Source organism: Haliotis rufescens, unplaced genomic scaffold (genome assembly GCF_023055435.1).
Source record: "Haliotis rufescens isolate VD_foot unplaced genomic scaffold, xgHalRufe1.0.p SCAF_4, whole genome shotgun sequence".
NCBI lineage: Eukaryota > Metazoa > Mollusca > Gastropoda > Lepetellida > Haliotidae > Haliotis > Haliotis rufescens.
In genome coordinates, this window is record NW_025964112.1 from 44,758,190 (window position 1) to 44,785,668 (window position 27,479).

General features: G+C 41.7%; 1 protein-coding gene across 2 annotated transcripts in view; it reads right to left on the reverse strand.

Annotated features, from left to right (window-relative positions):
- The window catches only part of LOC124152335 (beta-mannosidase-like), a 45,198-nt gene that overhangs the window by 4,867 nt on the left and 12,852 nt on the right, over nt 1–27,479 (reverse strand). The window contains exons 1-13 of one of the 2 annotated variants that reach the window (XM_046525247.2): nt 15,133–15,236; nt 13,540–13,686; nt 13,249–13,397; nt 12,430–12,626; nt 11,385–11,455; nt 10,675–10,844; nt 8,877–9,036; nt 5,866–6,032; nt 5,567–5,704; nt 4,474–4,553; nt 3,655–3,842; nt 2,319–2,498; nt 366–463 (exon numbers count right to left, since the gene is read on the reverse strand). In XM_046525247.2, the coding sequence (XP_046381203.2) occupies nt 366–463; nt 2,319–2,498; nt 3,655–3,842; nt 4,474–4,553; nt 5,567–5,704; nt 5,866–6,032; nt 8,877–9,036; nt 10,675–10,844; nt 11,385–11,455; nt 12,430–12,626; nt 13,249–13,397; nt 13,540–13,654 (1,713 nt within the window). In that variant the 5' untranslated portion in view covers nt 13,655–13,686; nt 15,133–15,236. Of the gene's footprint in view, nt 1–365; nt 464–2,318; nt 2,499–3,654; nt 3,843–4,473; nt 4,554–5,566; nt 5,705–5,865; nt 6,033–8,876; nt 9,037–10,674; nt 10,845–11,384; nt 11,456–12,429; nt 12,627–13,248; nt 13,398–13,539; nt 13,687–15,132; nt 15,237–19,335; nt 19,484–20,062; nt 20,161–21,156; nt 21,337–22,408; nt 22,591–23,655; nt 23,736–24,353; nt 24,492–25,028; nt 25,196–27,479 lie in introns of those variants that run through there. The other variant, XM_048381919.1, reaches the window with a different exon arrangement.

Consider the following 27,479-nt stretch of genomic DNA (forward strand, 5'->3'; position numbering starts at 1 on the left):
CAATATTGCCTGTTTTTCTGTATGTCCCAATAATGGCTGCTCGTCTGTATGTTCCAATGATGCCTCTTTGTCTGTATGTACCAATAATGCCTGTTCATCAATATGAACAATAATGCCTGTTTGTCTGTATGTGCCAATAATGCCCGCGCGTCTGTATGTACCAAAATGTCTGTATATACCATTAATGCCTCTTAACCTGTTTGTGTATACACGACTGATGGTACGTTCAAAACATGACTGATGAAATGTAACAAACTGTTTTTTTAGATATATAGAAAACATGATTAGTAGTGTATACAACACGTATGACAACACCTGTATTGAATAAATATTTATATTCAATATCAATCCACCAAACATCCCACCTGGGTCATATAGATCATGTCCTTGAACCTCTGCTTTGTATCTGGGTTGTTTGGCAACTGGAAATGATATTTCATTTCATTCACCATCTGTTGATTTCCTAGAGAGAGAAATATTTTCGAACAACACTTTGCAAATAATAAAATATATCGCAAGTGATTTCATGGCTTTTCATTGGATAAGCAAGCAATTTTGTGTGTGGCTATGTTTCCATAAATCTAGAAAAGGTGAAGGTCATAGCCTTTTAAGGACTGCTGTTTCCAGATTGGCTGATAAAAGAGTGGGCGGGGTTTGTGTTACATTGTTGCCCTGGTCGATAGCACTGAATTCGTATCGTTACCTTCAGGGATTTTATGTTAATGATTAAATAACCAGTGAGTAACAAGTTAATTCTGTTGACTTATTTATTTAATAGAAGTCACTTCAATGTTACAGATGAGCACGCGGATTTCCACAGTGTGGACACCGTTTTTTTACATGTATACTTCTATTAACGCAAAATATATTGAAGACAATTCTTAAATACATCAATGACAGCATCACAATACAGGTTAATTTACAATACTGTACCACCAAATGTACCACCAAGTTTCTGTCTCATAGATTAATTATGATCCTTAAAGCAACCAAGGAAGGACATGCTTACCCTTTTTAAGAACACCTGGTGTCATCACTGATTTTGAGTGATCCATTCATATAATATTTTGGGGTGCTACCATTCGTATAATACCCTGAGGTGCTACCGGCAAAGAGGGGTTGGGGGTTGGGTGTATGTTTACCCTTTTTAAGAACACCTGGTGTCATCACTGATTTTGAGTGATCCATTCATATATTTTTCACAGCTATTTTGTCCTTTGCGCCAAATGGAATATGTTTTGATGGATAATCTAGACTGGTTATTCTCTTGCATTGGCAATTTATATTATATTCACAGAGTATTTAAGACAAGTGGAATTAAGAACACATGCTGAAGACATATCGGAATCGTTCAATGGGCTGCTTTTAGGATAGGTTTCTTATGATTATCGAAAGGGTTTTGCCGCTTTTAGTTAGACGTATGTCTAAGATTCCTAGGGCGTTGCAACTCGCTGTGCACATTTGCTTCTCTCGTGGTTGCTAGCATCTGCTAATTATGAGTTTGAATCCAATGTTACACTTGATTTAATCATTGTGTCAGGACCATACCCTTGCTCGTGGGTTCTACCAAAGTGGTATACGTCTATAAGTTCAGGTTTATATTCTATATACCTTGAAGTGAATCACAGCCAAATATTATCGACGTTAATGACTGACTTACAATAAATTATGCAATACTGAGTCATTTATACACATCCATTTGGCGCCAATGAATAACGGTTGAATTTACAATGTTACACTCCTGAGCCTCGTTCCACAAAGCGATCTTAGATTATGGCTATCGTAACTCTCATACTTTAACACAGACTTACGATGATGGCAGAGCTAAGATAGCTTTGTGGGGCCCATGGCCCCGTTCCTCAAAGCGATCTTAGCACTAAGGTGATCGTAAGTCCCATACTATACCATAGGCTTACGATCATCGTAGCGCTAAGATCGCTTTGAAGAACGGGGCCCTGGACTGATCGGGTCTTGTTTATGTTACTGATAATTCCTTTATGTTAAGAAAACATGCATTTTGTTTGTAAATGGGGATGTGAGTATCCCCTATAATTGTTACTCCTAATAACTAGACGTTTACCTTCATGATTTGCTATGATATATCTGCAGAACAGCTATCAACTTATAGTATGGATCACGTTCGAATGAGGCATCAAGAGAATGGTGGCTTGACACGAGGGTATCATCTGATCAGATCCTAAAATGTTGCAAGGTCACTGATCATGGTCTTGGCAGTAAAATGAGGATGGAATGTTGCCATTGTTTGCACTATTCAAATTTCCAGATGGTACGTAGGTCTTCAGAAATGTAATACTCACCATCAGGGTGATGGTTTCTATACAACATCATCTTCCCCGAGTAATCAAAGTCAGATGGGTAAAAGACATCCTCCAATGTCTCAATGTCACACCAAGCCTCGGTACCATACTCTGAGGCCAACCTGGGAATAGGGAATGGCTCCACGCTCCATAGATCGGCAGTATAGTTGTAATAGTGGACTGGGAATGGACAAAAAGACATTCAAAGTGTTTTAGAAAAGTGTTTTCAGTGTGTGTGTGGAATGTTTATTTATTTATACTGATCCTGTTGAGGAACATGTCCTGGCTTAATACTCAGACAGGGAAGCTAGAATTCATTATCCTTTCGCGAACACCTGGTGTCATCACTGATTTTCAGTGATCCAGTCATACAATTTCACCTCTGCTTTGCCTTTTACGCCCAGTTGGACCTATTGAATGTATATAGGATTGTTGAGAAACCCTTTCATTCTCCTCGACAGGTGTACTGCTATGAAGCGTCAGCCAACAAACATACATTTACTTTTTGTGTGCAAATTGTGTAAGTGGCGATGCGACCGGTAGGGCAGGACATGCTAACCCTTTTCGCGAAAACATGATGTCAACACTGATTTTCAGTGATCCAGGGGCACGGATGGCCCAGTCGTCTAAGGCGCCGCGATTCGCTGTGCAGAGTTGCGTCCCTTGGGCACGCCAGGAACCTATGATTGTGGGTTCGAATCACGGTTCGCCCCGATTATGATTCTAGGTTTGTCAGCACCATGCATACCCGTGCTCGTGGGTTTCAACCGAAGTGGTAAACGTCTGAGACCTGCATCACTTCGGGCTTTTCCTCCCACATTAAGGTGACACGCCGTGATATGACTGGAATACTGTTAAAAGCGGCGTTAAACCCAACTCACTCACTCACTTCAGTGATCCATTCATATAATTTCCAGCGCTATTTCGCCCTTTACGCCCAGTGGAATCTGTTCCTGGGGGTAATCGAGACTGATTTTTCTCCGGCGTTGACGTTTCAGATTGTTACCTTCAGTGATCTTCCATTTTCTGATGATTTATGCTTTACCTTAAGCCGATAGGCCTTGAAATAACTGAAATACTGTTCTACTCTTCAAAATGACATTTAACTCACTTAATCTGTCTCCAGTAGGTGGACGATTCGTCTGAAGGGTCTCAATGAGCTGTGCAACGTCCCGTCCTTAAGGCGTGCCAGAACCTACCGATCCTTGGTTTGACAGCACCATAAGTGTTAAACGTCTATGACCTGAATCACTTTGGGCTTTCCTCCCGATTTATATGTCAAATCCTTCTATAACTGAATTATTTTTCAAAGCGGTGTTAAACCCAACTCACTCACCATCTCCAAAGTGCTCATCTTGAGGGTTTTTAGCCACCCATCCTTCTCGCTGTGACTCTTTCCCATCACTGGGACACGAGGTAACGTATCCTCGAGAAGGATCCTCATGGTCTACGATCGCCTTTATTGTCGTGACATACAAAGTGACATAGTCCTTGATGTACCTCTCCAGGTTCTTTAGACGATACCTTTTAATGCAACAAAACAGAATGTATGTCATCTATTCTTGCTTGGCCATCTGTCTTTTGGACTATGCTTTATCAGGAAGATATTGTAGATTTAATTCTTCAAATCATCCCATTCTTTCCTATTTCTTGCATCTGACAAAACGTTTGATTATCAAACTGCCTACAAATACTAAATTATGTGTAAATGTAATCATTGTAAAACATCAAGATAATGAATACCATCTAGTACCTTCCTACACTTACAATACTGAGTGAAAGAGGTGAGGTGAAATGGGGTTCAACGTCACGTTAAGATTATTGCACTTATATAGCGACGTGCATGCACGTGTGTGTGTGGCTGCTTGTACCAATCCGGACTAATGCCGAGTTTTTAGTGCCAGCACACTGAGATACCATGCCGCAGTTCACATGAATACCCCACTCAGACGCAGTATACTGACTCCGAGCTTACCCGTCCTTGTTTTAGCCCCTTAAAGCCAAGCACCAGTCAGGGTAACAATAAGAACCATCTTTTGACATCTATTTGTATGACGCAGCCGAGGATCGAACTCCCGACCTTCCGCTCTCCTAGAGGACGCTCTATCACTAGACCACAGAGGCGGCCTCACTGGGTGAGTGAACAACATCTCACCAGTTAAACCTGACACCTTCCTCGCTTTCATTGTTGCCCGACCATTGGATAATACATGGGTGGTGTTTCAGGCGCCGGATCTGCAATTGAACACAATCAATTTCATAGCTCAGAACCTCAATCAGAACCTTCAGACATACATGTTATATTTGTCGATTAGGAAAGGCCATTTGGTGATCGTAGATGGGGACGGGGTTGGGTGGGGGTATAGATCGAGGTGGGTGGGGTAGGAGACAGGGACCGTGCTTGGTTTCGGGGTGGAGATGGGGATGGGGATGGGGATTGTTACTCTTTATGCAATGGCGTGTGCGGCGGTGTTACCCGTAGAGCAGGACATGCTTACATTTTCGCGAACACCTATTACGCCAAATGGACAGATAATTGAGACTTATAATTTTCTAGCGTTCACGATTTATATTATAGGTGAGTGAGTGAGTGAGTATGGTTTTACGCCGCTTTTAGCAATATTCCAGCAATATCACGGCGGGGGACACAAGAAATGGGCTTCACACATTGTACCCATGTCGGGAATCGAACCCGGGTTTTCGGCGTGACGAGCGAACGCTTTAAACACTAGGCTACCCGACCGCCCCTTATATTATAGGGGCCTGGACTGTTTATAATATGTTCCAGAAAACACCAAATATATTTGGCTGGAAGAAATGAACAAAACTGAAGAAACGACCGTAAAATTGTTGTTTCTGAAAAAGCTCACCTGCCTTCCGAATATTAAATTGTCGGTCCTTTAATAGACATCAGATCTGTGAGTAACCTAGACTTATAGGCCATGATAGGGTAGCCTTGCTTTGTTTATAGGCGCCGAAGGCTGGGTTAGTATGCTTGAAACCCTTTCTCAGTGTCCTCAGTCGATAGCATGATATGACCTAGAAACACGCTGGGAGAGTTAGCTAGGAAAGATACTCTATGTTACACGTTTTAGTAAATGAGTATGGTTTTACCCCGTTTTTAGCAATTTTCCAGCAATATCATGGCGTGGGACTCCAGAAATGGCCTCGCATTTAAGTTAGTGTTTTAGCAGCATGTCATGACTCTTTACGAATATTAACCTGTTATGTATTCTAAGTTGGGCTACCTGATGGGTGATCTCGTGTGACACGGTATCAAGGAATCCTGGAGTGGCAGGGTATGGGACGTCACTAAACATCAGGTCATGCCATATCAAGATGCCAAACTCGTCGGCCAGGTCGTAAAAATCATCTGATTCATATATCTGAAAATCAAATGTAAAACATAATCCGTGTCATAATCATAGTAGATCTGAAACATTGAATATTATGCGTTAATGTTAAGCAGGGAAGATCGTGAATCTATTGGTAAGTTTCATGTCACATTACATTAGTATGTTTCACTGTTAACCTGTGAAAAACTTACCCCAATACCATTGATTCTGATTGCGTTCATGTGTACTTCTGCTGCCGACTGGAAAAGACGTCGTAACCTTTCTCTGGTAACAGTTTCCAGAAAACTATCAGCAGGTATCCAGTTTGACCCCTTGAGGAAGACTGGTAGGCCATTAATCCTGAAGTAGAATGTTAAACCTGAAAATAGAAACCAAACAGCAATCAACGTCAACGCCAGAGAATAACCAGTCTCGATTATCCGCCGAAACTGTTTCCATTGGACGTGAAAGGCAAAATAGCGGTGAGAAAATTATATGAATTGATCACTGAAAATCAGTGATGACACTGGGTGTTCGCGAAAAGGGTAAGCATGTCCTGCCCTACATGTAGCACCCGCCACTCACACAATTTGAGGGGGGCACGGGTGGCCCCGTCGTCTAAGGCGCCGCGATTCGCTGTGCAGAGTTGCGTCCCTTGGGCACGCCAGAAACCTATGATTGTGGGTTCGAATCCCGGTTCGCCCCGATTATGTTTCTAGGTTTGTCAACACCATACCCGTGCTCGTGGGTTTCACCAAAGTGGTAAACGTCTGAGACCTGCATCACTTCGGGCTTTCCTCCCACATTAAGCTGACACGCCGTGATGTAACTGGAACACTGTTAAAAGCGGCGTTAAAACCCAACTCACTCACTCACTCACACACAATTTGACTAAAAAGGTAAGTTTTTGTTGCCTGACGCCACACATCATCACTCCTTCCATGTGACAACTCCACAGGGCCATCACCGTGTGCATATGCGTCTTACCAATACTATTCTCATCGACCTAACTTCTTTTTAACACATTCCACTAATTCAACCTCCTTGGGTTGTTATTTTATGTCTTAACTTTGTACACAACTATCCCACACGACAAACTTAAGGAAAATCGTAATTTCTCATCTTCCCGAGGCAAGGGAGTTAACTGACTATAAACGTCCAGTCGAGAAACTCGACTTGTATAGTCAGTTAACACCCTTACCTCGGGAAGATGTCATTTCGTGACCCATGGGGCCCTTTGTTATTGAAGGTGGTGACCATAAATACCCACCAGAACAAGAAACAAGGAGACCGGTGAGGCCGCCTGGTCTGTTTCATATTTAGATCTATGCATAAAGATTCAGAGTGGGAAGGGGATGACTTTCCAATAGTCAACTTTCCCTTTATGTCGAGCAATATTCCAGCAGCTCCAGCATTTGGTGTCTACATCTCATTACTTTTGAAGTTCAATCAAACAAAGATTTCAAAGAGCGACATACGACACTTGCTCAAAAGTTGTTTGATGAAGGTCACAGCCCTCAAGGCTCCAGTAAAGCTTTCAAAACGTTTTGTAGTAGAAATTTCAGTTCCAAATTTGACACTGACAAGAATAACGTCCGATGCCATTCCTTCTTTTGGCGCGTATCACAAGTAGTTACATCTCTCTCTTTAAAGGTTCTCAACACTTATTCTGAGAAAATATTATATGAAATATGGTACTTCCCCAATGATAACATCTATGTGAAATTGGGTGATAAAACATGTACACAATAAGGGGCATCACTATAGGCACCTTCTTGTGCTCTCCTTCTTGTTTGGATTTCTGCTCGGATTGGCAAAATCAAAACAAGGGAGTTTAACTTAATCTTCAGGTATATCCATGATCTGATATCGTTCGGTAATGGTCAAATAGCCAAATCCCTTCCATTGATTTACCTCCCTGAACTAGAATTAAAAATTCCCGTGAGACTACCTCATCTGTTTCATATATATATTTAGATCTATGTATAAACATTCAGAGTGGCAAATAACACTCCACAAAAGTGCATGAGTGAGTGAGTGAGTTGGGTTTAACGCCGCTTTTAACAGTATTCCAGTCATATCACGGCGTGTCACCTTAATGTGGGAGGAAAGCCCGAAGTGATGCAGGTCTAAGACGTTTACCACTTCGGTGAAACCCACGAGCACGGGTATGGTGCTGACAAACCTAGAAACATAATCGGGGCGAACCGGGATTCGAACCCACAATCATAGGTTTCTGGCGTGCCCAAGGGACGCAACTCTGCACAGCGAATCGCGGCGCCTTAGACGACTGGGCCACCCGTGCCCCCAAAAGTGCATGACAAGAGGGATGACTTCAACTTACTAATATTCAACATTCCCGTTTTGTCGAGCAATATTCCAGCAGCTCCCGCCTTTGGTGTAAACTGTTCACAACCATTGAAGTACAATCTAACATGCTCTTCCCACCTTTGTTGTTGCCAACGCATTACCAACCCACCTTGGTTGTTGCCAACACATTCCCCACCAACCTTCGTTGTTGCCAACACATTCCCCACCCACCTTGTATGTTGCCAACACATTTCCCCACCCACGTTGGTTGTTGCCAACACATTTCCCCACCCACCTTGGTTGTTGCCAACACATTTCCCAGCCACCTTGGTTGTTGCTAACACATTCCCCAGTCATCTTGGTTGTTGCTAACACATTCCCCACCCACCTTGATTGTTGCCAACACATTCTCCACCCACCTTCGTTGTTGCCAACACATTCCCCACCCACCTTGGTTGTTGCCAACACATTCCCCACCCACCTTGGTTGTTGCCAGCACATTCCCCACCCACCTTGGTTGTTGCCAACACATTTCCCAGCCACCTTGGTTGTTGCCAACACATTCCCCAGCCACCTTGGTTGTTGCTAACACATTCCCCACCCACCTTGGTTGTTGCCAACACATTCCCCACTCACCTTGGTTGTTACCAACACATTCCCCAGCCACCTTGGTTGTTGCCAACAGGATCCCCACCCACCTTTGTTGTTGCCAACACATTCCCACCCACCTTGGTTGTTGCCAACACATTCCCCACCCACCTTGGTTGTTGCCAACACATTCCCCACCCACCTTGGTTGTTGCCAACACATTCCCCACCTACCTTGGTTGTTGCCAACAGGATCCCCACCCACCTTGGTTGTTGCCAACACATTCCCACCCACCTTGGTTGTTGCCAACACATTCCCCACCTACCTTGGTTGTTGCCAACAGGATCCTGCACCAGCTCTACAGTACGGAATCCAACCCGACGTTGTTTGCTTGACACCTCGCTGTTGCTGGTGAAGGTGATGTTGATGGTGTAGAGAGGCTGGCTCCCATAACCATTTGGCCACCATCTGTCTATACTGTAACTCTGGAATTGTGGAAAAGAAGTCATAGTGATGCCGGCATCGTACGAATGATTTTTCTTTTACAAATTGATTGATTGATTTTTTTTACAAATTGATTGATTGATTGATTGATTGATTGATTGATTGATTGATTGATTGATTGATTGATTGATTGATTGATTGATTGATTGATTGATTGGTTGGTTGGTTGGTTGGTTGGTTGGTTGGTTGATTGATTGATTGATTGATTGATTGATTGATTGATTGATTGATTGGGTATGTTTTTGTTTTGTTTTGTTGTTGTTGTTGTTGTTTTTTGAGGGGGTATGTGTATTGCCGCTTTGAACTAGCATCATTTGAAGTAATACCGCTCTTAAGTATCGTCTTGGTGTTGAGTGAGAGAATGTGATTTATAGAGTAAAGAATAGATATGGGCGACCTTTGACGGAATATAGTAACTAAACTATTGTTTTGGGTCAGGAGTTGGCAACTGAAACCTGAACTTGTTATTGTATTGTCATGATATTCAAAATCAACAAGAGTGTTAATATGTACGACGTGAAGTTGCCATGTAGGTAAATCTGTTTTCCTATGCGCTGACCTCAAACATTCTTAGGATATTCCCTCACTTCGTTAATGTGTTTCTTGCAAAGCAACCAAACCATTATTACTTATTCTCTTAGAATTTTGTGGTGAAAAATAGTATTTTGACAGGGCAATCATATCACAGAATATTCAGTGGAATGATTTTAGCAATACAGCGTTTAATAATAATAAGGCTATTTGTTAAGCGCAAAATCAACAACACCGAGGGACATTCTCACTGCGCAAATTCAGCATATGTACATATATAACAGAGAGGGGATAGTAGGATAATAAAAACATAGCGTTCCAAAAGGTACGTGTTGAATCCGGACGTAAACACAGTGATACTTGGTGCACTTTGAGGCTGAAGGGAAGGGAGTTCCATAGAGAGGCACCAGTATGAGAGAAGGATCCCTTTCTCATTTTACTCGCTGGTGGAACCCTTTGTCATTTTACTCACTGGTGGAACCCTTTGTCATTTTACACACTGGTTGAACCCTTTGCAATTTTACACACTGGTGGAACCCTTTGTCATTTTACTCACTGGTTGAACCCTTTGCCATTTTACTCACTGGTGGAACCCTTTGTCATTTTACACACTGGTTGAACCCTTTGCCATTTTACTCACTGGTGGAACCCTTTGTCATTTTACTCACTGGTGGAACCCTTTGCCATTTTACTCACTGGTGGAACCCTTTGCCATTATACTCACTGGTTGAACCCTTTGCCATTTTACTCACTGGTGGAACCCTTTGCCATTATACTCACTGGTTGAACCCTTTGCCATTATACTCACTGGTTGAACCCTTTGCCATTTTACTCACTGGTGGAACCCTTTGCCATTTTACTCACTGGTGGAACCCTTTGTCATTTTACTCACTGGTTGAACCCTTTGCCATTTTACTCACTGGTGGAACCCTTTGTCATTTTACTCACTGGTTGAACCCTTTGCCATTTTACTCACTGGTTGAACCCTTTGTCATTATACTCACTGGTTGAACCCTTTGTCATTTTACTCACTGGTGGAACCCTTTGCCATTTTACTCACTGGTTGAACCCTTTGCCATTTTACTCACCGATGGAACCCTTATGCTGTATGAGACAGAACTGTTCCTGGGATTGAGGGTCAACGTCTGTGACATCATGAAAGACGTGGCGGCAATGTTGGTATCCAGTCTCCCGGTCACTGAACCTCCACTCACATCAAAGTACACAGATATGTTCACTGTCCACTCTCCGGTTGATTCTAAATGTGTTCAGTTTGAATGTAATGGGTGAATGTTAGAAAATAACACCAGATGTTCTACATTGTATTCAGCCATATTGTACCATCATTACACAGTGGGATATGTGAATCCCTTACGCGGTATCCAGATTATTCATTGGAGAAAAACTTGACAGTATATCACTAAACGTCTTTTATTTAATATTTTTCTCATTTCATGTTCATCGTTTTTCTATCGAATCCTAGGGTGGACATCGTCGCCCTTCGAGAAACCAAAGCGCGACAACGCGACAATGTCCCTTCTAGGATTCCATAGTTTTCACTTTAGGTTTGCAAGTTGAAAAGAAGGTTTAGAGTCTTTTTTCTGGATTCAATAGCCTAAAATCGCATCTCAACAGTAACATTCAAATGTAAATATACCCATACTCATTGCCAGATTAACAGATTAACAATGCAGAAAATTGTTTCAAATTGAAAATTAACAGCACTTATCTCGGCCATTGCCTACATCCGTATACTGATTGCTGTATGAACAGATCGGAACAATATCATTCTATTTACCTCTAACGGGTGGGATGATGGCTAGCTCCCTGATAACAGCTGTGTTGTATGCCTGGATATAAATGTTTCGCCTGGAATACACACAGCTTACCATTATTTTCTATGTTAAAAAACAGCCGCAGATGCATTCGCCTATACAGTTTTCTTAACAACAACAGCGTTCGTTCTGGCAATCTTTGGGCACATCAGTAAGGAATATATTAGAAATATGTATGTCCAAAAGGAGGTGAAATTGTTTTTATTCAAAACAGTAAAAGTGCAAGCATCGTCTCCATAAGGAATGAGTGAGTATGGTTTTCTTCACTCATTGTATCCATGTCGGGAATAGAATCCGAGTTTAAGGCGTGCCGAGCGAACGCTTTAACCACTAGGCTACCCCACCAGCCCTCTCCATAAAGAGATGAACACACGTGAAGCTGTTTGAATCCCTAATCGGTATACATTATGACGTCAATCCATGGCTATTAACCAACCCATTCAAAAAAATATATAATTCATTCCAATCAATCGAACAAGACGACGAACATGTGATACATACTTAAAATAAAAGATTTTATAACAGCATATTTATTTTCCAAAACAACTTTCTCCTCAGACCGAACTTTTAACACGGCTTCTCTAGTATGGGTGAGTGAGTGATTGAGTTGGGTTTAACGCCGCTTTTAACAGTATTCGAGTTATATCACGGCGTGTCAGCTTGTGGGAGGAAAACCCGAAGTGATGCAGGTCTCAGACCTTTACCACTTCGGTGAAACCAACGAGCACGGGTATGGTGCTGACAAACCTTGAAACATAATCGGGGCGAACCGGGATTCGAACCCACAATCATAGGTTTCTGGCGTGCCCAAGGGACACAACTCTGCACAGCGAATCGCGGCGCCTTAGACGACTGGGCCACCCGTGCCCCCTCTCTAGTATGAACAGATCTGGATCAGATATATATTTTCGACAGGTCAAAGTCGTCATCGTATGATTAATAACACAGTATTACAGGGCCATTTTGACAGTTACAGTTTTGAGTGCGAGCATATACTTTACCACTCACCATATTCCCTGTGTCGGGAAACAAGGTCCGAAATCCCATCCGAAGGACAACTGAGCCTTTCTGATAAAGTTGACATGACACTCTCCACGTGAGGTGACTGGGCAGTTGTTTGGGATTAAATAGGAAGACGCATTGGCCCTCTCTTTAGCCGCCACTACAGCTGACTTAAAGTCGATCCGAATGGTATTGCTATTTTCCTAAAAATCAAGAAATTGGGCATCCTTTATTCATAAGCAATTATTGTACATTTTAACATCACACTTTTGTTCCCTAGGTTGATAAGTAGATAAAATAATCAAGGCGTTAATAGATGCAAAGTGCTTTGAAGAAAGGTAAGGTGAAATGGGTAAGGTGAAATTTCGTACCTGTATTGCAACCTCTGTGTGTGTGTGTGTGTGTGTGTGTGTGTGTGTGTGTGTGTGTGTGTGTGTGTGTGTCTGTCTGTCTGTCTGTCTGTCTGTCTGTCTCTGTATCTGTCTCTGTCTCTACTAGTCTGGACTAATGCCGATTTTATAGTGCTAGCCCACTGAGATACCATACCGCAGTCCATAACATGGATACCCCAGACACCGTATACTGACTCCGAGCCGACCAGTCCTTGTTTTAGCCCTTTAAGACAGGGTAACAACAAGTGCCGTCTTTTAACGTCTTTTGGTATGACGCGGCCGACGCTCTACCACTAGACCATGGAGCCGGTCTGCTTAGGAAGGAGTAGATTGTTGAAGTGATATTATGTTTTAATGGGATCTTAAATTTGCTGTTTGGGGAAATTAAACAAAGGTATTTTTCTTTGTAGCTTTTAGGATTATTTGGTCTTACCTTAGCAACTTTCTTGATGTCGTAGATATATTGGACGAACATATTTTCTGATATCCCGACTTTCTGGTCGTTGATGTAGACGGTTGAGATGGTGTCCAGGCCGTCACAGACAAGACGAATGGAGCCAGAAGTTAAAACTTCAGAACTTACTGGAACGAAAAGGACACAAAACAATACTGATTTTGGAGCATGAATGGTTTCTAAACCAAAAGCACTGTTTGATCGTTTGCATTGCTACACAGGCGGAATTTGGATGGAGAGGAAGCTGAAAATGTATCAGCAGTTACTCACTTTCAAAGGCCCGGGTGTATGTCCAATCCTCTAACGCAATCCATCGAAGTTTCACATCATTATCTCGAAAGAGGGGGTCCGGTATTATTTTGTTGTCATGCAGAGCCGTGTACATATTTCCCGGCACTTTGGCGGGAATGTTGTAGGCTGGAGGAGAGAGCGAGCGAGTGAGTTGGATTTTAGCAATTTACCAGCAATATCACGGCGGTGGACACCAGAAATGGCCTTCACACTGTGTACCCATGTGGAGAATCGAACCCGGGCCTTTGGCGTGACGAGCGAACGCTTTCACCACTAGGTTACCCCACCGTCCAACTGGAGTAGATAAATATATACAGAATATGTACAGAAATATGCATAGTTGTATATATATTCTATATTCAAATCTTGTATGTGTTATTTCAGTTTGCGGGGCGGTCGGGTAGCCTGGTGGTTAAAGCGTTCGTTCGTGACGCCGATGACCCGGGTTCGATTCCCGACATGGGTACAATGTGTGAAGCCCATTTCTGGTGTCCCCCGTCGTGATATTGCTGGAATACTGCTAAAAGCGGCGTAAAATCAAACTCACTCTCACTCACTATCATATATCCAAAGTTTGCATATCTTGTATATTTTGGGAAATCGCTCATTTTCGTCCCGTGTATGTTGTTGCTGAAGCAATCTTCCATTATTAGTCAACTGTGAGGTGTAATACAATGCCTCATAACTCAACATAACATTATAGCTGATTTTTCATCTATGATCCTACAGTGTATGATTTGTATATTCTATGTGGTTTAAACTCTATACGTTGACATCGTCAATCATGTTGTGTACACCATGTTCGACCGTAGAGGGAGACCTATGTTATCTACTTGTCTATAGATACTTTATAGATACCAATGTACTCGGCTAACTTGCTCACCGGGCTATATGGTCTGGTTAATTGGACAGCAATATCACCAAAGAAAATCATCGTACTGTGCGAGTCTGTCTGTGGTTACGATTAATAGCCTCCATAATGGCACAGACTAGACAATTCTTCTTGTCCGTATCACATAGGAGCAATCGTTTCTAAATTCTATCTTTTCTGAACCTTTTTAAGTGTCTTTTCTGTCAAATTAAAACGTCTGTAAGCTTTGGAATTTGTGTTTTCCACGTTTTGTGAAACCATTTTGAAGAAAAGCAGCACTTTCTGAAACAATGTCTTCCTGTTTAATGTCGATGGCGGCCTCCTTAATCATTGGTCTGCCCAACTGAGCTACAATGTATAGTACTGTAGAAATGTCCGGGCGTGTCCTCTTGTGGGAAGGACGTTACGAACCTTTGTCATGAAAGTGTGATTAATGCTTTCTTTAGCCATTATAAGTAGTGGGCAAAAAGGATGGAGACTAGAAGACTGAGGGTGCGTTATCACACTCCCGATCTATTGGGTGGTGAGGCTCGCTGACATGTTGCGTAGATCGATGCTCATGGTGTCAATCACTGGATTGTCTGCTTCAAACTCGTTTATTTACAGACCGCCGTCTCATATGGAGTTTGGCGTTAAACAACAAAGTAAAAAGGATGGAGATGAGAGCATGTCATGTCAATATTCACAATTGTTTCTCTCACCCCCAGCAGCATCGCTGAGTGTCCAGTTTCCTGTCAGATCAACCTTGACGGACACACAGACAGTCACGCAGACAGAGAGCAACAGACAACTGACATCCACGGACATTTTGAGTGTGTGTGATAACACGATCGGCTCACAATAATCGGGCTAGACTGTGATCAAATGTTATCTAGTTCAACAGAAGAAACGTTATCAGACAACTGTGTCCGACCTAATCAAAGTATGTCAAGGTGGACAAGTACCCGTGAAGATCCGTGTCAGAATACGTCTTCAGCAACCCATGCTTGCCGTAACAGTCGTAAGAGGCGACTAACGCGATCGGGTGGTCAGGCTCGCTGAGCATGAGTTGGTTGGTGCATGTCATCGTATCCCAATTGCGTAGATCGATGCTCATGATGTCACTGGATTGTCTGGTCCAGACTCGATTTTTTACAGACCGCCGTCATATAGCTGGAATATTGCTGAGTGCGACGTTACAAACAAACAAACAAATCAACAGAAAATAAATTCAGCAAATATGCTGTCGGTTGAAATTTGATTCAGGACACCAAACATAAAATGTCATTGTCAGCTGGCTCGATTTTAATGACCTTGGCCGATTAAGCAATACCATGTCACAAGTTAGGCCATGTTGATGAAACCAGTTCATAATGTATTCTTTTGGACATACAGATGGTTTTTTACATTGAAGAAAGAGAATATTGATGAATTAGTAAAGGATAACAGTTCAAACTGTATTCTTTCGGACATTCAAATGTGTTTTGCATTGAAGAAGGAGAATATTGATAAAAAAAAGTCAAAGAAAGAGTTCAAAATGTATTCTTTCGGACATACAAATGTTTGTTACATTGAAGAAGAAGAAGAAGAAGAAGAAAAATATTGAAAACAGAAAACAGTTCATTACACAGCCAAAAAAATATACAGCACATTACACAAATACACGCTACATGCAGTATTACATCAGTTTAGATATACATTTTTTTTCAAGATGTTATTTTTCAAGATTGTTGCATGCTTTAAATAAAGGGACAAGTATAGAATATCGGTATCATTTCTAGAGGTCATAAAAGAAGGGACTGCAATTTCTGGTGGTTTAAAAAATACATTTTGGGTATATATATATTTGAACACTCAAATCACATAAAAGTTGACACGTAAAGATAAAGTGAATTATATACTGTATATCTTTTTTACATAACATACATGTTCTCTCATTTTTATTGGTACATATTTTTCAAGCTTTATTGATCATGAATTCTGATAAACCCAATCTACATCTAAACCATTAACCTAAACCATTGCAACCATAAACAAGAAAATATCAAAATAATTTGATATATTTTATCTATTTTAATGAAAATCTTCTCGTAAAAGTTTTGAACTTTGTTGAATAATTAATACTAAAATAATACTTTCTTGAAACGTTATTAAACATAAACATCCATCAAAGATTTTGTTTTCAATGATTGTTTCACAGTGTTCAGATCAACAGGGTCCCAAGAGGTGAAGGTCACCGTCCGAGAAGGCGCCATCATAAGGAATCCATTGTCAGAGAATCTGCCGGGGATGCCGAGTGCATCCAACCAAACAAATGGAGCGATGCCAGGAGAACCAACAGTGACTGCAAACTCTACGTCGGATATCTTTGTAACACCAGTTACCTGTGAGATAATTGCGAAAGAAATACCTTGTAAAAACAATACTACTGCTTAAAAAACTTAATGGTGAAAGATAAGGACAGTAAAGTACGGTTATAACGAACTCAAGGGGACTACTAATTTTAGTTCGTTATAACCGTAGTTCGTTATAAGTATATATACAGCATAACTACAGCAAATAGTCGGGACCAAAAAAGTAAGTTCGTTATATCCGTCAGTTCGTTATAAGCATGTTCGTTATAACCGTAGTTTACTGTACATGGGTATTATGTGAATTTTGGTAACGGTTTTGTTTTCTATTTATTTTACACATTACACATTATTTTACCAGAAGCATCTTCGGTGGTATCTAAGTAAAGCTTTCAAAAAGGTTCATGGTAAACATGTGGAGGACAAACTCGACGCATCAATGACAAGAAGAAATTCCTATTTTAACTAGTACCATATGAACCCACGTTTGTTTAGGCGAACACTTGACTTGTTAAGGACGGGTGCCAGTGATTCTGCATTTTGACAGTGATTCATAAACACATGCTTATAATATAATTGGATCGCTACAATGGATTTTTTTATGATTAAGGATTTTGTCGCTTTTTTTCTAATTTTAAAGCCTTTATTATGGACCACTTTTTATCCACTCTGGACCAAGGCTTTATGTATGAGCCACGTGCAGATCCGGGGTACAATTGCTTTAAAATAGGGTCATCAGCAACCAATGCTTGTTGGAAGCGGCGACTAACGGAAACGGGTGGTCAGGTTTGCTGACTTCGTTGATGCATGTCATCGTATCCCTTTTGTGTGGATCGATGCTCGTGATGTCAATCCCTTGATTGTCTGATCCAAACGTGACTATTTTCAGACTGCCGCCATATAGTTGGAATATTGCTGAGTGCGGCGTTAAACAATAAACGTACAAGGATTAATGCAAACAAACAAACAAATAAACAATTGATGTAAGAGTAAATTCCCAAAATGACACAGATCTGCATTTCACGTGGAAGAAACAGGCATGAGTATGGCGCTTAATATGAGTATGGCAGGGACCATCCGGAATTCTTTTCTGAAAAGAATCCCTACAACATACCTTAACTTCAGGTTTGTTGAGTCCAGTGACGTTGTTGTAGTATGTGAGGGGGAGGTATGCGTTGATGCCACTATCTAGCTCATTCAGACACATGTAGACAAAACAGCTGGACCTGCCTGGACAACCGGACTCCCTCACCAGAGAGTCAATATCTTGCTTGAAAACTGACAGGGATGATTGTGTCGCCTGAAACCAAAATACACTGTCATATTCAAAATAAAAATATTAAGCAATATTACAGCTATATGACGGTGGTCTGTAAATAATCGAATCTGGACCAGACAATCCAGTGATTGACATCATGAGCATCGATCTACGCATTTGGGATACGATAGCATGCATCAGCCCGATCCCGTTAGTCGCCTCTGAAGACATGTTCTTACCCGGAATCTTCACGGGACCATTACTACACGTATTTATTGTAATCAGTTATTGCTAGTTCCATCAAAATAATATTAATAAAAAAGTAATGTGGTGTTAATCTGTGCCATTAAGTATAAATTTGTAGATGTCGTAAAATGTTGACACAATTAACGATATAATTGTTGATGGATACTTATATTTCACCTTGTATGTAACGTTCCATGTCTTGAGAGGGATGAAGCTGTCCCATCGGTACATCTGGATGTAGAGTGTTCCAGAGGTGGCTTCAGTTGTCTTCTTCATCAGATGCACGGCCTCGTGGTTGGGGAAGCTGGACTGGAGGAGGCTGGTGGTGGCAGGGGTGAAGACGTTCATGCCGGTCTTGGTGTCCTTGACCTCGGTCAGGAAGATATCGTCCACCACCATGTAGATGTTGAGGAAGTTGCCGTCCATGAAGGGGGAGATAAGAACGGGGGCGAAGAACTTCCGAACGTAGTAGTGCAGCATCTTCCATTTGCCTTTGTAATCTGTAATACAACATCAGCCACCTTTACCATGATTTGGTTACGATATATTACTCATGGTAATCAAGTACATGGGTACAAGTTTCCTAAATGTGTCCATTATTTATAAACCGTACCATTTACTCCAGATGACATGAACGTGGATGCCACGTGGCCCTGTCACAGATCACAAATCATGTATAGTTCATCAACGCTGGCGGATTAGAGTAGCTGAATGGGTGAATGCACTTGGAAAGGATCGACTCCCTGCGATTTTCTAGGGCGTTGTTTCTGCCCCACAGTGGGACACATCACGTGGTGTCCCCTTGGGGAAGTGATCGTAATGTAAAATTGCTTTTAATCACAGAGCAATGATGGTAATATGATTGCAAATGTTCTATGATACCAATGCCAGGCGCCTTGACAACACGAGTCTTTTCCTTATAATTGGCCTATTATACTAGTATGTAAAGCTCTGTGGATTCTGTTTGAATAAGTTTCTAAATGTTACAAGCAGCAAATATAATGTGCCGTCACCCAGGTAGGATTAACTTGAAATGTTCAACCGATAAAAAGAAAGAGCATATCACTCACCTATACTAGCCCATGTTGGTGCCTGCCAGATGTCATTGAGCTGCCAGTAGAGGGCGCCCATAGTCTGTCCCCGCCCATCTGAAGTCAGGTCATTCTGCCAGCGCCGGTAGTGTTCACTTTCAGCCTGTACCGATACGGCCTGGTTGATCTGACAGAGAAATATACATCATGAACTGTGGGATATCTTTCAGCATCAAAACCAATATACAACGCACGACCCTTGAAACCTTAATTCTACAAGCACCTTTTTCAAAGCGCGTTTGACAATCTGCTGAGACAGAGCGAGCGAGCGAGTATGGTTTTACGCCGCTTTTAGCAATATTCCAGCAATATCACGGCGGGGGACACAAGAAATGGGCTTCACACAATGTACCCATGTCGGGAATCGAACCCGGGTCTTCGGCGTGACGAGCGAACGCTTTAACCACTAGGCTACCCGACCGCCCCTGCTGAGACAGAAATGTTTTAATAAAACCGGAAGTACATATGACGTTTCATTAAGCTATACAGAGGCAAGGTGTTTTATTTATTTAAAGTTTTTTCTGTATGGGGCATTGATTTCCACAATGTGGAAATGTTTTCAACACTGAGGTGTCCATGTTTAAATTGACCCGCACGACGATGAGAAACATTTGTTTGGCTTCGACAGGTAGTTTCTGATGAGGATGGTATTATACGACCTTGGCATTGGCAAGGATGCTGTTTAAGTCATGTTTGCATCACTCACCTGTGTTAAGTAGATGATGTCACTAAATTTCTGTTTTGCATCTGGATTAGTGGGTTCTTTGAAATGTTGGATAACTTCTTTGACCATCTCAATATTACCTGTAAACAATAGAAACAAGGACATGGAACGTACCACGGTGCATCGTCAGTGTATGAGTTCTTTTCCATTCCCAACACCATTGTATGTGATGCATGGATTTCGTATGTGTACGAATATCAAAAGTGAAGAAAGATAATATTTTGACCATGTTAATATTTGTTTTCAGAAAGATTAATAGTGTAAAGACTTCACTGTTTCATTTGATGACATTTTATCAGGTTGTCTTAATAGGTACAAGTTTTATGAAGTGCGACATCTCGCTGCTTGTGTTACTGATTTGGTGCCCTGTCAATGAATATAAAACGTCAACAGCCTTGTTATCCGCCGAAACAGATTCGACTGGGCAAAAAAGGCAAACTAAAATGAATGGACCACTGAAAATCAGTGATGACACCAGGTGTTCGCGAACAGGGTAAGCATGTCCTGCAGTCATGATACATGCTTCAGAACTAAACCTTGCAGCTCTGGCTTCTGTCTCTTTAATCATGTACGCCATTTACTCGTATATGAGTAAAGTATAGTCAGTAACAGATTGGTTATAGTATGAGCTGAAACAAGCCTTAAGGAGTGATCCCTAAATTATCATTTTGTCATGAAAGGGTTGAGATACTTGTGTAAATGACGCTTCTTAAATGAATTGATACATTTGAAACTTGGTGCTGCTTTAAGAGCTCAAACAAAATCATCAATATAACATTCAAAATTTAAATCTTTATTTCCTTAGCAATAAATGTTTTGACAATCTTGTACTCCAAACTTTAGTGAAATTAAATGTTTCTGGTGTAATGTTAACACAACTGACCGGGGCGGTCGGGTAGCCTCGGGGATAAAGCGTTCGTTCGTCACGCTGAAGACCCGGGTTCGATTCCCGAAATGGGTACAATGTGTGAAGCCCATTTCTGGTGTCCCCCGCCGTGATATTGCTGGAATATTGCTAAAAGCGGCGTACTCACTCAAAAACCATACTCACTCACTCACTCACTAACACAACTGACCAGAAGGGTGATGATTCCTGTGACTGGACATTGGTCCCCAGTAGTCAAAGTCCCCCGAGTCAAACACATCTTCCAGGGTCTCGATGTCACACCAGGCCTGAATCCCGTACTCAGAGGCGAATCGCGGTATCTGGAATGCTGATTCGTTCCACAGGTCGGCGGCATAATTATAGAAGTGAACTGTTTGTGGAAATACACGTTAGATCAAGATACTGGAACTGATGGTCAATGCATCACTGTCGCATGGCACGATCGTACAATGGTATTCTATGCAAATGGACACGGGACCCGGTTAAATCAGAAACACAATCTGTGCTCACATTCAGGTCAGGGCCCTGTTCCACAAAGCGATCGTAGCGCTACGATTGTGGTAAGTCTATGTTAAGTTTTGGGACCTACGATCACCCTAGTGCTACGATCGCTTTGTAGAACGGGCCGCTGAACGATAGCAAAGCTTGAGACTGACAGCATACTGTAAACGTTGAGAACGTTGCGTCAGTTGACCTCTGAACGAACTTTGACAAGTTAATCTGCGAGAATTATGTGGGTTCTTTGGGAAATCAGCTGTCCGCTTTCTAAAACGATTCAGTTGCTTTCGTGTTTCAATCGAGCAGGAAATTCCGTACATGTAGAAGTGAAAACCCCACACATAACACAACTATTCCTTCGATGGTACTCCCTTTTGGGTGTGGCTGCCACGGCGCTCAGAAATGATAGGATGTATGAAGTATCCAGAACACTACAACGGCGTCGCGATACTTTCTACTTTCGGAACTTGTCGTTAAAGTTCGTTTTCGAGATACAATGAAATTAATGCGTCTCTAAATTAATGCGACTGCTGACCCCTGTTCAAAAGTGCGACTCAATATTAATGCGACCTTCCCCCTCCCCTAGTGGATTTTAAGAGAGAAAATGACTTCCATGAAGTTTACCCAAAACATAATCCATCAAAGAGCAAAGAGCACCGCTTAATTGCGCTGAGTGAAGTACTACTTCCGTTAAAATATCTCACCGGAATTCCATTACGTAATGTCTCGTTAGTACTTCAAAACGCACGTGGTTAGTTGGTTTGTACATATTTTCATGAGTACATTTGTGAACAAATACAATTAGCAATACCCTAAATCAGGTGTATAAAAAGCCATACCTATGCTCCAACTAGAAGTTCACATATGAATGCAAAGTTGACATGAAACAGAACAGTAACCAATAAGCATCGTGAAAACGCAAGTCTGTCTTAGCATTGACTTACTGTCGCCATACAATTCGGACTGAGGGTCCTTAGCTACCCATCCTTCCTTCTCTGTATCCTTGCCATTACTGGGACTGGATGACAGATACACACGGGTCGGGTCTTCCCTGTCTACAATAGTCTTGATCGTTGTCACGTACAACTTGATGTAGTCATCGTAGTAGCGCTTGTAGTCATGGAAGCTGAAAGTACCAAGACCTCCATTGGCAGAAGTTTGCTTCTAATCTTCAGAAAGTAGCAAGTGGCTCATGTTGTTTGGCAAAGGAAACATTTTTGAGACTTTGAAACGTTTTAGATTTTGCGAGTCCAAATACACAACTGAAATGGATATTGGTGTGTTAATCTCCATTAGTGATTACAACCACTTCATGGATGATTGAGCTCAATCTCAAAACTAGATCGTTTATTACCATACGATACTCTGCCTTTAGATCTGAGTACAGAACAGAACCTCTACAGAACGTTGCGTCAGTTGACCTCTGAGCGAGCTTTGACAACTTAATCTGCGAGAAGAATGTGGGTTCTTTGGGAAATCAGCTGTCCGCTTTCTAAAACGATTCAGCTGCTTTTGTGTTTCAATCGAGCAGGAAATTCCGTACATATAAAAGTGAAAACCCCACACATAACACAACTATTTCTTCGATGGGACTCCCTTTTGGGTGTAGCTGCCACGGCGCTCAGAAACGACAGGATGTATGATTCATCCAGAACACTACAACGGCGTCGCTATACTTTCTCCTTCTCTGTCGTTTCAGTTCGCTTTCGATATACAGAAATCATATACTGTATAAAATGCTTCGCTTCATTCGTACCGATAATTTAGAAGCATGGACGCTGAAATGGCTGTCTAGCAAGTTCACCCGACGCGACCTCCTATGGATGTGTCATCGGATCTTGACGCAGAGAATCGTATCAGTGTAAAATATAAGATTTGAATCGGATTGGAAAGAGTTCCCACATCACTTGATCGTACAAAAACACATTAAAAAGACAAATGTACTTATACCCCATATCAATCAATATACTGAAGTAGAAATAGTATAAAACTGTAGAAATAAACATATAGTGAAAGCCCCAATAGTAGCTGCACACTGCCAGTGTATAGATATCTGAAAAAAGATTCCAGTCTTACTTAAAAAGTTTCCTGTTTGGGATCAGGATGCAGGCACATTTCAAGAGCTCTTGGGTCTTTGATGTAAATATATAGCAGCCTAGTGAAGGTAAAAGCTAACATCACAATTACCCACCCCTGATCTCGGAGGCCTATCTCCATCTCGTTGTTACCCGACCACACGGCGATACAAGGGTGGTGCCTGATACGCCTCAGCTGCGGAAAAAGCATCATATTCATTGGCACCCGTCACAAACACATGCAAAGGCAAGTCAATTGTCCACCTGTAAAAACACGGAAACATAAGGTATTCCAAATAACAAATGACGCCTACATGGTCAATGAAGCGTCAAATGCGCCTTCCACATGTCTACCATAAAGCGTTTTGAAAGCTTTAATATGTCCTTGAATTTTGTAACATTAATCAAACCATCTTTGAGCAAGAGTCGTGTGACTCTCTTTGAAATCTTCGTAGAAGTAGCATGCCCAATTATACCTCAAAAGCTGTGAAATGTAGACACCAAAGGCTGGAGATATTTGATAGTGATTCAGAATCACAGCTCATGGTACAATGGACTTTGCTTTTAGCAGAGATTTCTTATGATTATAGACATATATTAACAAGTACCGTCTTTGATAAGACGTTTTCATGTGTGACATGTTATCCTAGAGAAAGACTTACTATCTTACTACAATATTGAATTGCTTAAATACAACAGGTTTTTTTTTAAATTACGCCGACCCCTCTGGATAGTTTATCGTTGAGATGACATACAAAGGTTAATCGTGTGTGAGAGTAACGCACGCGAGCTGTGACCCCAATGTCTGATGTACCTGGTGTGTGATCTCTTGTGACACGGTACCAAGGAAGTCTGGTGTGGTTGGGTAGAAATGATCACTATACATCAGGTCATGCCAGATCATAATGCCAAACTCGTCCGCGAGCTCATAAAAATCCTCTGATTCATAAACCTGTAAAGAAAATATCACAAGCAAAATTAAATACAGGAAAACATGTGTCATGCTTTTAGTGCCAATGTACAAACCTGGGCCCGTTTGCAATCATAGCTCTACGACTATTGTAAGCTTTTTTTAAAGTATGGGAGTTACGATCATCTTACCGCTAAGATCGCTTTGTGCAGGTGGGCCCTGGCAATGCTAAAAGGTAGTCATAATTCCAAACATAAACTTTTCCATATATTTTGTTTTGTACAATATGCATCAAAGTTATTTGAGAAGTTATGCTATGCACTCTGCATTTTACATTTATACCTCCAAAAACATATCAACGTCATTTTTTTTATAAACTAACTGCTTAGCTTATGATTAACACGAGAAACTGGAGACAATTATAAAAAAAAAACGGTGACATCGTTCATGTATAATGCTTCTGGTGTCAATTGTACACATCTCATATTATTTCTTCTTTGTATATAGTTTATTCATATATTGTTTGTCAATATATTTGTTTCGGTAGTAACAACATGTGTCAGCCTTGATTGTTCTTACCCCTCCTCCCCAAACCCTCATTGAGTTGATGTGGACTTCAGCAGCTGATTGGAGCAGACGGCGCAATCTTTCTCTGGTAATATTTTCCTGAAAACTGTCTGCAGGAATCCAATTTGATCCCTTGAAGAAAACTGGTATGTCGTTTATCTTGAAGTAGAATGACAAGCCTGTGAAAAAATAGCAACGTACTAGGACAAACTTACTCATCAATTACCAGTATCAACATGCTTGCCATAAACGGCGACTGCTTGTTGTAAGAGGCGACTAACGGGATCGTGTGGTCAGGCTCACTGACTTGGCTGATACATGTCATCGTATCCCAATTGCGTAGATCGATGATCATGATGTCAAACACTGGAGTTATTATTTACAGACCGGCGTCACATAGCTGGAATATTGCTGAGTGCGACGTTGAACAACAAACAAACAAACAACATGACATCGTTCAATCTTGATTTACCGAATCACATGGCAATGATCATTGTGACGTAACAGAAAACAGAAAGTGAGTGAGTTGAGTTTAACGCCGTTTTGAAAAAAAGATATTTCAGTTATACCAAGGTGCGTCAGATTGATATGAAAGGAAATAAAAGCGACAACATCCTCTCCATAGTTCCAGTGTATTTCGGTTTGAATTTACATTGGGAGGTACGGTTTGCCCAATCGTCTAAGGCGCCGCAATTCGCTGTACAGAGTTGCGTACCTTGGTCACGCCAGAAACCTATGATCGTGGGCTCGAATCCAGGTTCACCATGATTATGTTTCTAGGTTTGTCATCACCATGGCCGTGATCGTGGGTTTCACCAAAGAGGTAAATGTCTGAGACCTGCATTACTTCGATGGTAAGAATCCGAGAAAACCGAAGCCATCACTTTGCCAGTATACGGAATAGATTTTACCTTCTTCCGGGGAGGGGGGCGGTCGGGTAGCCTAGTGGTTAAGCGTTCGCTCGTCACGCCGAAGACCCGGGTTCGAATCCCGACATGGGTACAATGTGTGAAGCCCATTTCTGGTGTCCCCCGCCGTGATATTGCTGGAATATTGCTAAAAGCGGTTAAAACCAAACTCACTCACTCACTCTTCCGGGGAGATGTTTCCGCTGCTTTGACTGCTGTTTAGACTCTCTAAGCCTCAAAACGACGTTTATTCTCACGAGATATGAAGAACCACTGCGTTGGAATGGGAATTGCATTGGCTATAGGGCGCGTGGTGAGTCGTCAATCATCCTTAATGATGGCCGTTGAAGATCTCTCTGATCTCGGATCATCTTCCCGCCTTGAACTCCACTGCCCACAGTGACAAAGGAAACAGCATCATTCCCTAAAGTCGACACCATGTCCGCTTGGATGGTTGTTGGAGTTTCAGTAGTGAGATACTTGATGGTTCATCAGCAGAGAATACCTAGATGCCTGCACAATATTCTGCCTGCAAGGATGTACTATACATCCGTCGTAGAACTGTTCAGCCACTCCGCAAACGTTTGTTTACGTGAACTTAGTTTGCAAACTAGTTTCTCACCCATACACTGGCCGACATTTTAGTGTTTTCGTACTCGACTTTCACGAAACGTATGTTGGTCGATTACAACCTATCAAGATACTGCATAGACATCACATGGTTGTGACGTACGTCTACTACAGAATTGTGTCGGTATCTGAGAGAAGTGAAGAGTAACCATGTAAAACTAACACATTTTTGTCGTGTGAAAACACAAGTCGCCAAACATTTTTGAGTTTCCCAACCTGTGTGTGCAACCTAATGTTGCCCCATCGGAGGCACCCGTCATATAAACACATTTATATAACTTCTCTTGAAATATTTAAAGAGTTGAAGACACTTCCCACCCTGCTTATAAATATCAACCTACATTCATTATCCATTTTAAATGACATCTTGTTTATAACCGACCTTAGTTGTTATTCACGCTGGACCATGGTTTGACTTGTTAACACATTCGCCCACACACATATCTAAATCCATTTTTGGTTGGTTCTTGTGAAAACAACCCTGTTCCTACTTGCGCACTTTCTACATCAACCCTGGATATTGTTAACAAGTTACCCATCCATCTCGTTTTCTTCAAAGTGACAACACCCATTCAACCATGTTGGTTACTTCTCACTCTGATTATTGCCGAAACATTCCCCTCCCAAATTGTTTCTGTCAACACGATAAATTCTTCTTTATATTTCGCATGCACATTGCCAACAGATTCTCGTACCACCTTGATTGTTGCCAACACATTCCCCACCCATCTTGGTTTTTGCCAACACATTCCCCACCCACCTTGGTTGTTGCCAACACATTCCTACCCACCTTGATTGTTGCCAACACATTCCTCATCCATCTTGGTTTTTGCCAACACATTCCCCACCCACCTTGGTTGTTGCCAACACATTCCTACCCACCTTGATTGTTGCCAACACATTCCTCACCCATCTTGGTTTTTGC